Source organism: Papaver somniferum, chromosome 9 (genome assembly GCF_003573695.1).
Source record: "Papaver somniferum cultivar HN1 chromosome 9, ASM357369v1, whole genome shotgun sequence".
Classification (NCBI taxonomy): Eukaryota; Viridiplantae; Streptophyta; class Magnoliopsida; order Ranunculales; family Papaveraceae; genus Papaver; species Papaver somniferum.
Window position 1 is genome coordinate 3,556,921 of NC_039366.1, and position 14,307 is coordinate 3,571,227.

General features: G+C 37.6%; 1 protein-coding gene and 1 pseudogene across 1 annotated transcript; both read right to left on the reverse strand.

Annotated features, from left to right (window-relative positions):
* Window positions 1–261: 261 nt before the first annotated feature.
* Window positions 262–7,374, reverse strand: LOC113310815 (annotated as a pseudogene).
* LOC113310816 (alpha-glucosidase-like) lies at window positions 262–13,953 on the reverse strand. The gene is made up of 5 exons (XM_026559609.1): window positions 13,708–13,953; window positions 12,738–12,836; window positions 9,127–9,288; window positions 7,368–7,470; window positions 262–2,888 (listed from the first exon to the last, which is right to left on the reverse strand). Exons 3-5 carry the CDS (start codon window positions 9,284–9,286, stop codon window positions 2,654–2,656), a joined length of 498 nt encoding a protein of 165 aa, XP_026415394.1. The 5' UTR covers window positions 9,287–9,288; window positions 12,738–12,836; window positions 13,708–13,953; the 3' UTR covers window positions 262–2,653.
* Window positions 13,954–14,307: the final 354 nt, after the last annotated feature.

A 14,307-nucleotide genomic window follows, 5' to 3' on the forward strand; every position in this document is an offset into this window, starting at 1 on the left:
AAAAGCATTGAGGCGAAGTACAGCCACCCCAAATCAAAAAGCATTTGGACGGGAGCGAGGCGAAGCCGAGCAACACCAAATCAAAAATATCTCAGAGATGCGACACGGCGAAGTCCCACTACACCAAATGAAAAATGCATGACGGGACAAGGCGAAGCTACGTCACACCAAACTAAAAATATGATCAAAAGATTAAAGAAAAAATGATGGTGAATTGTTTTCGGGCCCGCCCGATGCGTAGCACGGGCACAAAATCTAGTTACCTTTGATAACGTTACCATGAATAAAAATAGGTGAATGTCAGAAGTCTATTGCTAGATTAAAAATACTCGAGTTGTCAAGCAACAGAGATAATTTTTTCTTTAAAACAAAAGACTCGAGCTGCCGTGCAACACGGGTAATTTTTTCTTCCAAAATTACCTTTGAAAAAGAATTTTACTATAAGCGCAGAAGTGGGGTTTGAACCCCCACTCCCTTTTACGAAGACCAGAACTTGAGTCTGGCGCGTTAGACTCGAGTTAAAAAGTAGCAGGTGGTGTTTCACAGAAATCCAAAACTACAGGCTACATGCTTTTGGCAGATAAAAGAGAGACGCCGTTGCATGATGACTTGAGATGGGTAGTGTGGAAGTGCCAACCTGAAGAAGCATGTGTGGGACAACGGCAGGTGCTCATCAGAACCAAATGTCTTGTAGATTGTCAGAAGATATGGCAAACCAGAAAAACCATTTACCGGCAGGTATTTCACTGAGGTCTAAAAGAAAAGAAGTTGCCTCTGCTGCTCCATGGACATACCCTCTACGACCTTCCAGAACCAGCAAATTTGTTCATCCATTTCTCTGTAGCCTTCGTACATGGTGTGTGCTTTCCAATCTTTTAAAAGAATAGGATTATCACCTCCAAGTAAAGCACAATCAAAACCTTTCAGACCTGTCGCTTGGAAAAAGCTTTTCCCCAGCCTTCTCTTACAAAGCATATCAGCAAAACCTCTAGCAAAATAGGCAACCTTTGCGGAGATGTATTTGACAAAGATATGCTGAATAAGAAGATGTACATATTGTTCTCTGTTGTTACTGTTGACAACAATGTTGCTCCCTCCAGGGCACAGGTCCACGGTTTTCCTGGATCCGAACCCTTCAATTTCCCTGACAAATGTTAACCCCATAGCATCTGAATCAACGAAATCAGCATCCATCTCCAGAATATTTTTGCAACTTCTGTACATTATTGGATCTGCGTACCGTCTTCCAAAGATATTTCCTCCCCTGCTAATTGCAAGAAAAATACACGATCGAATGCAATGCCTACTTGCACCTTATGCAACACGGCTAATGCGATAACTCGACCACAGAAGCCAAAAAGATCAAGTTGTTCAGGTTTGAGTTGTGCAAGGTTGGGAAAGAATCTGCGGCGGTCCTCTGGGCATTCTTGAAAAAGGGAATTTTCTGGACTAAAGAGTGCTTGGCATACCAAGAGAAGCCACTCTCGCAGGACACCATGACCCGTAGCTACCTCATCTTTGAACTCCACGAAAATGCCATTGTGCAAGGACTTGGGGTTTACATGACCAATGAGTTCAAATGATTCCTTGAATAAAAGCGACCTGTTAATGAGAAGTTTGTGCAACTTCTCGTTGTCATCCTTGACCTCAGGGAACATCATCACCATCAAATGTCTTCTTGATTTGAAATCTATTGCACTGTCATATTTGAGTAACCATAGATGATCATCGCCCCTCTTTGAGTGCCTGATAAGATAATTTATTGCAAGAGGGTGCTCTCGAAAAGTCGTCGAGAGACGATCTTCTCCATCCCCATAAAGTTTAGATATGTTATGCAACTCCTTGAGAATAAAAAGAAAGAGAGACCACCCTGTATTGAATTTCAACTTACCTCCTGCACCCCAAATAGCTTCCTTCAAACCATGCAGGCCTAGCTCGATCGTTGTCAGCAAACAAGAAAAATCAGTATGAAACTGAGAGATTTCAACCAAATAACACGGGTTTGCCCCTTCCTCCAAATCGTCCATATTCACCGGAAGCGATAGACCCTTCTCTGGTAGATGATCCTCAATTGCCCTGCGGAGATGGAGCGAAAACAATGCAATTTTTTGAAAATCCCTCTTAAGACTCCTTAAATCGCAAGCTGAGAGGGATGCTGGTGACTCAAAAATGAATTTCAAACGTCCCAGCAACTTCGTGTCCAGTATCTCATTTACAAACTTGTAAAGGCCAAAGATCCAACGTACTTGCAATACCAAAGTATCTTTTTCTATTAGCGAATGCAATGGATTTTAATATTGATACAAGAGTTTCACGACAAGAGTCGTACAACTGTTGCTCGTCGTCATCTGTAGCATGCCGAAACAATCCGCAAAAGTTCAAAATTATAGGAGCACACCGACTTTGAATGGACCTAGGAAAGAAGAAGCCAGAACTGGTTTTAGGATCTATCAGAAAGAGTGTAACACATTCCTTAGCTATCTCTTTATTCTCAGAGGTATCGAGCAATTTGGCTAGTAACGATGCTAAACCACAGTGCTCGAGGAATTGAAGATGCTTCGCAGATTTCAGCATATTGTGTCTAGGAATGGTCCTCAGTATATCCTTCAGTCCTGGTAATATATCATCTCTCGACGAGTATGGAACACGAGTATTATCCTTTTTTGCCACCATCATCATCACTAGTTTTTCCTCTATAGTAGTAGTACACATGGTGGTAGGAAACAAAGTAAATAAATTCTTCAAGCTGTTCTGTTCTTTGTTTATATTCATCACTGTGCATGAATCCATGAAGTTCAGACATGGCTTTCGCATATAGATTAATCGGCACCCGAAAAAAATTCTCTTCCATCTTTACCAAGTTTTCAATGGTAAACAAGTACAAATACCTACATATATACAAAAATCTAATTACTATTTTTCTCTGTTTCCTTTTTTCTCTCTGATACAGGTTTCTATTTTTCAACAGTGATTCTAGGTTGGCGGGGAAAAATCCAGGGGTAGCCTCTACCCATTTGTGAGTCCCACTAACCTGGGACTTGCAGGAAATCCCATGAGATTTTCCAGCAGTCAACCTTGATTCTACATTGACTGAGGGCCAAATCCAGTGATTTCTCCCTTACAAAGCCCTGTTGGCCCCGCAAGGACCAGCAGGGATGAGCTTTACCCACTATGAGCCATGCAAATTGGATCTTCCATTTTCCCAACCAAAAATCTAAAGACTCGCAGACTCGTAGCGAATGGAATCCCACCGGTTGTCCTGCATGACTCAAGAATGTAATGCATAGGTCCAGAACCCTATCACATGCTAATCCTAGGACATCACTCAGGGGTGGGACCCACAGACCCAAAAGCGCACCCCTGCCAATTCTAAGATGGAGCTCCAGCCCACAGCATGGGGCAGGTTTTTGGGACCGTGAGTCCACCACCTTGATCACATGAGACAATTGGTGAGTCCAGCGCAGCTGTTTCCAAACACCATATTCATCTCTTGCACAAAAATGTTAAAGTTTTCATAGGATAGTTAAGCTCCCCAAGAGTTTCAGTAGCTTAAGTGGGGTGGAGATCACTGGGGTAAAAATCAATCAACTCTTTATATGATCTCAATTTACAAGTATCCAGAGAGACAACAGAAGACAAACTCAAAGACCAAGCATTGTTTCAGTTTTAGAGCATTTGACGATGCCTAAACACTAAGATCGTGTCTCTATTGTTGTCTGATAGAGACTTAACTCTAAAAGGTAGATAGTATTTTCCCATAGAAATGTTTTGGCTTTTTAAACTTTTTTTTACTAAACATAAATATGAATAAGATGGAAAAGGCCAAAACAAAACCATCTTAGAACTATTTTAAACTCGTTTTGCAACAAAATATTCCTTCCAGACAGTTTATTTTAGTCAGTACCACAAGGTTACATCAATCAAATTTTCCTTGAAAAGTCCTGACAGCAAAACACCATAAGCCAAAAAGTAATGAGAGTGGCGCAACAACACATATAGTATACTAATAGAAAGATATATATCACCAATTTTGCGTATAGTGAGAATTGGACCCAAAAAGAATCCCGACAGACACAGCCCAGGCCTCCTGCAGAGACTACCAGGGGTGTGTACTTTAACAATCAAGAGATGTGTGTTTGGGATTTTATTCGAGACAAACTCTTTGGAATATTTGCTAAGATAGAGGGATATAATAATTACTCTAGTCTAATTACTTCAAACAAAAGCACCTATATAAGGGATATAGGGTGTACATGAGCAACAAAGTTTGAGCTATACCAAGATCACAACATGAATGATGATTATTCAATAGCAAAGACGCCTAGCAAAGCATTCTCATTTAGTAATCTTCCGACACAAAGTTGATACCAAGAGATCCTATTTGCTTTATACATAACAGGGGATAAGATTTAAATGTTATAACTTATAAGGCTAGAAGTTTAAGAACCAGTCTTGCAGCAGGCATTACTAACAGCTGTGAACAATGTATCAGTGCATGCGCAGTCACAGACTATTCTAATTGATGAAAAGATACAGAAAGTGGTATGCAGTCAGTAGGAGAGAATATTGATGAAAAAGATACAAAAAGTGGTATGCAGCCAGCAGGAGGGGCTTCTCAAGCATACAAACATGAGATCAAGGCATCATGAGCTAAAATAGCCTGGAAAAGCATAATCTATGTAGTAATCTTCCGGCACAAAGTTGGTATCAAGTTGACCTATTTGCTTTATAGATGTCATACAGATGTGCATAATTTTTAAATATGTGCCTAATAGTCACATTTAAAATACCATGGGATTCAACCCACGGTCAGTATAGCAGGATTGGCAGAACTAAAAATCCGAACAAGCATGCTAGACCCACCATGGGTTGAGTCCCCCAGGTTATCTCACATGCCCCAAGGGAGTGGCCCCTCACCCAAGACTAGCCAGCAGTAATAAGGCAAAACTCCTGTATCCATCAAAACACCATTGTAATTTAAACTGTGCTGTTGTTAGCCATACCAAGGGCTATGTACCGTGTGATACAGTCCTTGGGACCCCAATCACTAGCAGGGGCGGGTTTACGGGTTAAATATCCCAGGGTTTTGTCACAGTAGACAAATCTCAGGACATGGACCATGGTAAAGCACTAAAGCTAGCATTTTTTAAATGAAAAAAACTAAAACAATACATACAAAAAAAAAAAAGACCTATAGTAATGAAATGCATTTAAAAAATGTGAGATGGGATTGGAAGAACAATCTGGACTGAATTAAACACATTATCTGTGGATACCACATCCCTACAGTTGTCTGGCCGCTACCGATTGAAACTAATCACAACTGGTTACCAATTTCTGCATCATTGGTATTCACAAGTGCAAAGGATGATACATAGCATTCACCTCCAATAAACACAATAAATGCAATATTATTATAGTTACAAAATTTGCTAAACACTATTGGCTCGTATCAATTGAAATCAGAAGAGAGAAGGAAGATTAGAGATTCAAAACCAGCAACACTACTGATTACCCAGCATCGTTTACAGGCTCATATCAAGTCTTTTGAAATGTTTACCTTTTGCTGATTATTTAGCTAGCATTGTTGTGTCAAATATCTTATGTAACCTCAGATACAACTACACTAATTGTAAGTCATAAAATTTATATTGACGTGTATAAAAAATGGAGATGACTCACTATACTATTGTAGTGGTTGCAGCCTTTCGATGCTCGAAGTGTAGAAGATATGAACTCAAAATGCTAGCTGCACCTTTTCCATACAAAATGGAATACATTTAGGCATTAATAATTGAATCTTCCAGACCACAGTTGGGTTCTGCGTGTTATCCGACGCTACCCAAGAATAAGACACATGGGCCCAAAAAAACACCCCTGCTTCTTTCAGGGTTGGGATTCTTCCCACCCCTGGAGAAAACAGGGGGTGGATTTTTAGTCGGTTCCATGTCAGGAGCATATCGATCAATTTTATTTTTTCGTCCCACTTAAAAATCCGACAGAAAAACACCAAAATCCAAAAGCAAGGATACTGCAGCAACAACATTCTGAAAATACAGATCAGGAGGGAGCTAGGTTTTGGACCGTGGGTATCACTCAGAACACCATAAGATGGGATTTTTAGTCAGTTCCGTGTCAGGAGCATATCGATCAATTTTATTATTTCGTCCCACATAAAAATCAGACAGAAAAACACCAAAATCCAAAAGCAAGGATACTGCTGCAACACACACAACAACATTATGAAAATACAGATCAGGAGGGAGCTAGGTTTTGGACCGTGGGTATCACTCAGAACACCGTAATATCCTACCCATGGTCTTTCTAGCAAGATTGGCAAAGTTAATAATCCAACCAATATGCTAGACCAACCATGAGTAGGGTACCGATGATCATCAAGCATGACTCAGGAGAGTAGCTCCTGCCACAGAATTAGCATAGGGCAGGTTTTTGGCTTATTAATCCACCTCTGGATCACGGATAATGATTCTAGCATTTGCAAATAGAAATTCTAAACTGACCAAAGGCTGATCCCGCGGATTATCCCGCAAGAGACATGCCCTGGTCATTCTAGAGTTTTCCTTCTGCAAATTAATAACCAAAAACTCTTTTATCCATCAAAACTAACATTACCAGGGAAAAACGAAACCAAAACATACGAGAAAGACTAAAAGTTGATAAAAATGGGTTTGATATAATAAATGTGAGATGGAGTTAGTAGACGAATTGGGACTGAATTAAACCTTTTATATTTGGATACCCGCTACCAACGGACAAAACTAATGACAACTGATTTTCAATTATATGATGCTAAATGAAGTAGAAGCCAATCCAAAATAACACAGAACAGCTCAAAAACTTCTATGATGCTAATTAATAAGCTTGTCTTAAAATCTGCAAGCATTTTATCGCCAAGGAGGGATACGATTCTAAAATAATGAGAGTACAGTAAATCTACAAGCTAACCAACAAGCATTTGATGAAAGTCAAGCAATTTATCACAATGGGGAAAAACAGGTTATCTAAGTTTAAGATATTAAAAGCATACCTACAAGCAACCCAACAAGCATGTGATGAAAAACAAGCTTCTACATGTGTAGAATAGTAAGGGTGTAAAGCGAACCCTTTAATGTTAAAAATTATTACCTACAGCATCAACTAAGGCACATGCCTCATTTTCAGCTACTCAAACACACTTATGAATAATGCCAAACAGTGGATTCCTAGAGTACTAATTAATAGAGAAGCACAGTTTTAATTAGCATGAGTGTAAGTGCATAAATGACAGCAATAATTGAATTGACTAGGAAAACAGTTTGAAGAACAATATGGTTAACAAGGGGAAAATAAGGACTAATATGGTTTACCTGGGATTTCGCCATCTGCTTCGCATGGCTCTATTCTCTGCCTCAGCCTCAATCAATTCTTCTTCATTCTCTGTCTTAGCCTCCATTAATTCTTCTTCATTTTCTGACATAGATGCAATTAGGCTCCCATTCTGAATTCATTTGACTAGGGTGTAGTCTCATTCAACTGTTTTCAGCTTTCCATGTTATATACCTTATACATATCAATTCTTGCATTTAACATACAAATCCAGCAACATAAATTAAGAGATCACCTAAAACAAAAAAGACTAAAAGCTGATAAAAATAAGTTTGATATCACAAAATGTGAGATGGAGATGGTAGACAACTGGGCCTGAACTATGAATACCAGCATCCCTATGGTTGTCTACCAATTGATAAATCTTATCACAACTGGTTTTCATTTTCTGCATTATTGGTATACACAACTGGAAAGGAATCATATATAGCCTTTACACTCGATAAACCCAAACACATGCCAAAATTTAGTACAATCTCTATGTTTAGAGATATCATTAGGGTCATATCAAGTGTAATTTTGACTCAATCACTGTGGGGAAATAAAATCAATCTAAAATCCATAATAAAAAAGAAGAACACTGGAACAAATATTCAAAAGATCCCTGATACTTTTGAATCACAAATTTACATATTGCTAAAGGGGCATACCAACTTGCATTGGGGTTACCAATTACTTCTATGATTTAAAAGATGGAACCTAATTCTTATTATCTTCTTCTCCCTAATCAAGAAATCAAAGAGATTCAATTTTATGATGCCCCACTAGACCCCCCTCCCTTTCTAATTACTGCCAAAATGTCAGAAAAATCAAGGTTTGTACCAAAAACCAATTTGACAAATGAGAGATACTAGCAACTGAAGCTACGGATTGAGAGATAAAACTACTGAAACTATATTGTAGTACCAACATGCTTCGAAGTGCAACTGTCTCAAAATTAGAGCAGTTTTCAAGATTTATAGTAAAAATTGTTGAGAAAGAAAATGTTTTCACAAGTAAAATCAAGAAGTCGAAAAGTAATTTCTTTACTCCTAGAAATCATTGCGAAAATTTGATAGTTTGGATACCGGAAACAAAATAATTCTGCTTTTCTAGAAGTAGAAGTCAATCTTAGAAGTTAGACGCACAAACATTTATTCTCATTTACTTCTAGAAGTCACTCTAATTTTTGTACCCAAACTAACTTTTGACTTTTTTGCTTTCAGAAGTCGAAAAACAACTTCTTAAGTGGTATCCAAATGCCAATGTGTTGGGATACACCTTAAGACGTAACTTTTAGATTTCTAAAAGCACAAAAGTCATAAGCTAGGTTGGGAATAAAAAATTTAGAATAATTTATGTAAGACAAAAGGTTAATTTTTATGCAGCAACGTTTTTTAATTTCTGACTTCTAAAATTAACTTTTGCTTCCACAAAAGCAGAAACATTTTTGTTTTTGGCATCCAGATAACTTCCTCCAGGTGTTTCAAACACCCCATTAGCCATGGAGCATGGCATGATACTGTATAATCAGACAACTAGAGGATTCTACCCTATCTTCATAGATGCATACAATTTAGTCAGTTTTCAAGTGACACAACAAAGACAAAAATCCTACTTTGAGATTGTATACAGTGGGATATTCACTTAATTATAAGGATTATAAGAACTGATTTCAAGGTTTATACTAAAAAAATATGATCACGGATACTAAAAAAATATGATCATGGGTTAAAAGAAAACAAAGAAAAGGAGACATACCAAGAGCCCAGGAGGGCATAGGTGCAGGTCTACCGACCAACTGAGTGTACTGATCCACAACAGAAAGCGGTGAAGCCCCTCCAGCGAAGAAGTAAAAATCCAAGACCCCACCAATAATTATATAAGTCAAAGAATTTCCTCTAAATAACATCCATTCCATTACTGTTCAACAATAGAACACCATGTGAAGTAACCTGACTACCAGCAATTCTAATATAAACAGGATGAGAACCATATAAAGCCATGTTAAGATTGATTGCAGACTGATCAGCTGTGTAGATTGTGTAAGGATCATTTGGATGTAGTTTTCACCAAGACCGTATGGGGATGCATCTTTTGGTAACCTTGTTGAGATTTCAATGTATTGATTTTTGAAGACTAAATTACTAAACAGGTCTGAAACTTTTGGATGTATTGATTTTTGGTAACCTTGATTTTCTTTTTACTTTGAAACTGAATGGGTTTGATACATAACTAAAAACAAGTTCACCACTTCCTCCATTTAATGACTTTTCAGCAGATGTAGAAAATGAAATTTCCCCTCGTTTTCCAGCAACACTTTTGTGTAATGCTGATTTTGGTGGTTTTTCTCTTGGGAGCAAGTCGTATGGGCTACATTAATGGATCATATCGGCCAAGAATATTCGGGCATGAAAGGAACAACAGTGTCAATCAAATTTTAAAGCTTAGAACTACTAAGTTAGGAATGGAGGGACTAAGGAAGCCTTTATATTTACATTGGCGATACAATCTAAGGGAAATTAGTTTGTGCAAGTTTACTACAGGAAATTCTAAACACCACACCTAGGATAATCACGTGAATTTTTTTAAGGAGGTTTTGGAAGCCATTTTATCACTGGATAGATAATGCGCTAAATAAACAAAATCTCGAAAGAGATAAAGCTGGATCTCATTTTAGCTTATTAGCTATCCCAAAACGAGAAGGGCTTCCCCAAACCACCCGATTATCCTCTGTATTACCTTTAAACTAGACTTCTACTATAACAAAATATTACTTCAGAACAGTTTATTAAGCCTTTTTGATGTGATAGCTTACAGCAATCAATTTTCCATTACCCTACACAGATCGGAAACCAATATGAAGTGCTGACAGCAATAATAAAAAAAAAACTTTTGATCCATCAAAAGGATCTAAACTGGTTGTCTGGCAGCTACCAATTGAAACATAAATCTCAACTGGTTTTTAATTTCTGCATAATTTTGGTATACACAACTGCAAAGGATGATACATAGCCTTTACACTAAATAAACCCATATATGCAATATTATCATAGCAACACAAAAAATTAGTACAATCTGTATAGTTATAGCATACTATTTACTCAATCATTGTGGGAAAATAAAATCAATCTGAAATCCATCAAAGAAGAAAATGAGAAGCATATATACTCAAAAGATACATAATACTCTTGAACCAAAGAATTACACACATGACTGCTAAAAGGGGAGAACTAATATGATTCAAAAGAAGGCACCTTGATTTCACATTATCTTCATCTCCTAATCAAGAAATAAAAGAGATTCAATTTTATGTTGCCCTACTATTGCCTCTTTTAATCACAAAGATCAATGAAATACAATGTCAGGCATTCGGGATTGAAACTTCCATTTTCCTAACTAAAAAAGCAAATTACCAGTAACCGGATCCAAAGGCTATAAACTTGCTCTGTCGCTCAGTGCTACTCATAGGGTGTGGCTCAGAGATTTGACTCATGGACCCAAAAACCCGCCCCGCTAATACATGGATGGGATTCGCCTCCCGTGGATTAGCAGGGGGGGTCTTTGGGACTAAGTCGAATCCTTGGATAGCGAGGCACAACCAGTGAGTTTAGCACGACTCCAATTTTGAAGTATTTGATTTTATAAGATCTCAAATTACAAGTACCCAGTGACAAACAATATATATAAACCAGCTTAAATACCTTAAAGACCAGATATTGTTCAAATGTGAAATCATTAGCTTTTGATCACTAAAATTGTATCTACATTATCTAACCAGAGAGAAATCATTAGCTTTTGAGCACTAAGATTATACAAACAGAGACTAGGAAAATATTTTGGTTTTTTAATTACTTTTTTTCCTTAAACATAAATATATACATACGATGCACAAGGCCAAAATAAACCATCTTGGAATTATTTTTAAACTCATTTTATAACAAAAATAATCCTTCAAAAAAGTTTACTTTAGTCAGTTCCATGACAAGCTTACATCGACAGACTAACACGCTAATCCAAAAAGTAAGCACAAATATTCATAGTATACTAAAAGAGAGAAATAATAAATTAATAATCAATGCTGGCATAATTACTTTTAAAAAAAGCACCAATACGGGAGGGATATAAGAAGCACATGAGAAACAAAGTTTGAGCTACACCAAGACAAGCATGACTGATAATTATTCAATAGCAAAGAGGTTTGGCAAAGCATTCTCACTTAGTCATCTTCCGACACAAGTTGATACCTAGAGAACCTATTAGCTTTACAGATGACAGAGAACAAGACCAAAATGCTACAACGTTGAAAGTCTAAGAACAAATTGAATGTCAAATTTAACTTGCACATTCACTTTCTCATGCAATTTATACCGATGTGTATGATAAATGATTATGACATGCTATATTGTTGTAGTGGTAAAATTCTTTCAATGATCCAAGTGAAAAAAGATATGAACTCAAAATGCTAGCTGCACTTTTTCCATACAACATGAATACATTTCAGGCTTTCAGAGTTGAATCTTACAGTCCGTTGGTTGGGTTCAGTATGTTGTCCCACATGACCCAAGAATAGGACCCATGGGCCTAAAAACCCACCCCTGCGGTGAGACTCACCTCCCTAAGACTAGCAGGGGTTGGGTTTATAGTCAGTTCCATGTGAAGCTTATTTATATAAATCAAAGTTCAACCATAAGCCAAATGTAGATGTAGTACTGCAACACACTCTACTAATAACAGCAAAATAACAAAAAATCATTACTAGACCTACAAAATTAATACGTTTACCGGGCTTAAATCCTGTGAGAAATCCCGTAAGACACAGCCCCGGTGGTCCCCACAGTAGGTAAACAACACCCCCAATAATTTGGACTCCCCAAAGCTGTGTCTCACGGGATATCCCCCGGGATTTAATCCCGGTCAACGTAGAATTATTGTGACCGTCCATATAAAAATGCTAGACGTACAACACAGTGGGTTAGATACCACCTGATGTGTTGTCCTGCTATTTATGGCCCATAAATACACCCCCAAGGACAGGGGGTGAGTGAACCTAGCATTTTGCAAACAGAGTAGACACACCGAGGGCTAATCCGGCAGGTTGTCCCACAAGAGCCAAGCCCTTGGTAAGTCTAGAGTTTCCCATTCGCAAATAAGTAACACACAACTCTTATACATCCGAGCACAATAATAATGAAAAAACAAAAGGAATCCAAATAAAAAGAGACTAAAAGACAATGAAAATGAGTTTGATACCAGTACAATCTAAACAACAATGCTGTGTGAAAAAGAGACTAAACGACAATGAAAATGAGTTTGACAAGATTGGTAAAATTAACAAGCTAAACAACAATGCTGGACATACCACAGGTTACCTCGTGTGACCAGCTGGACTGCAAGTCTAGCCTTTTGCAATTAGAAATTCTAAACTGATTGAGGACGTGTTCGGCAGGTTGTCCTGCAAAAGACAAGCCCTGGGATACCAGTACAGTTTCAGTTTAATGTTTTCCTTTTGCAAATTAATAATCCAAAAATTTATCATCCATCAAACCGAAACACCACGATAATGTAAGAACTAAACCAACACATATTAAAAAAAAAAAAAGAAAAAAAACTAATAGTAATAGTAATAGTAATAGCAATGAAATGCATTCAAAAAATGTGAGATGGAGTTAGTAGACAAATCGGGACTGAATTAAACCCGTTGTCTGTGGATACCACATCCCTAGGGTTGTCTGGCCGCTACCAATTGAAACACAAATCCCAACTGGTTTTCAATTTCTGCATCATTGGTATACACAACTGCAAAGGAATCATACATGGCCTTCACACTCAATAAACCCAATACATGCAATATTCTAGCAACAAAATTTAGCACAGTCTCTATAGTTACAGCATATAGATTCACAAAGGCTCATATCAAGTGTCATTCTGACTCGATCACTGTGGGAAAATAAAATCAATGTGAAATCCATCATAAAATAGAAGAATAGATATTCAAAAGATATCTAAAACATTTGAATCATAGATTTACATACACTGCTAAAGTGGGTACCAAAATACTTGGGGGGTTTACTACCATGATTCAAAAGATGGCACCTAATTCATACTATCTTCATCTATTAATCAAGAAATCAAAGAGATGCAATTCTATGGTGCCCCACTAGAGCCCTCTCTCTTTCTAATCACTGCCAAGAATCACAAGCATTAAAAAAAAAAAAAAATTAATCAGAAAATGTAAGAAAATCAATTTCAAAACAAGATTCATCACAAGTATTAGCCAACGTGCTTCAAGTGCATTTGACTCAAAATTAAAAATATCAAGCCTAGATTTCATGGCCAAACCTGATTGACGACCACATAATGGCATCTTCTCTGCAATTAGGTGCTGCCAGGAAATATTCGGGCATGAAATTCAACAGATAGCAACCATATCAGATCTTTGCAAAATCAAGAAAATCTAAGAGATTGAACTGCATTGTAAATGCCTCAAACCATCTAATCACTATGAAGATCACACACAGACAAATTAAAATAAATTAAAACGAGGATCAGATCATGGAAATTTCGAAGTTGAAGGCAGATAGAAGCCGTAACACTGCTGAGTAAAGAATGGACGCCGGACTAGCGAAGGTTTTGTAGTTTACAGTGGCGATACAATCCATGGGAAATTAGGGTTCCTACAGTTTTACTATTTTACCCTCCTTTTCTTACCTTTTAAGTTTCGGATGGGTAAAAAGACTATCAGGATTCGGTATAACGGACCAACCAGTCCATACGTCGTTGCATATCTTTTGGGCCTGGCATAATTTATTTGACTTTAGTTAAAGGGAGAGTAAAATGTGATCCGACGATTACAAAAATCGTGGTCGACTCGTTAATAGTTCTAACTCCGTAAATTTCCAAACTCCGACTAAAATACCTATATTTATCGCACGTACTCCT

Bases quoted from the DNA above. Each gene is read 5' to 3' on its own strand.
- LOC113310816 (XM_026559609.1), bottom strand. From the start codon at position 9,286: ATGGAATGGATGTTATTTAGAGGAAATTCTTTGACTTATATAATTATT. The intron at 7,471-9,126 runs GTATGTCTCCTT...CATCTATGTCAG, and splicing joins TATGCCCTCCTGGGCTCTTG to AAAATGAAGAAGAATTAATG. The intron at 2,889-7,367 runs GTAAACCATATT...GTATATATGTAG, and splicing joins AGCAGATGGCGAAATCCCAG to GTATTTGTACTTGTTTACCA.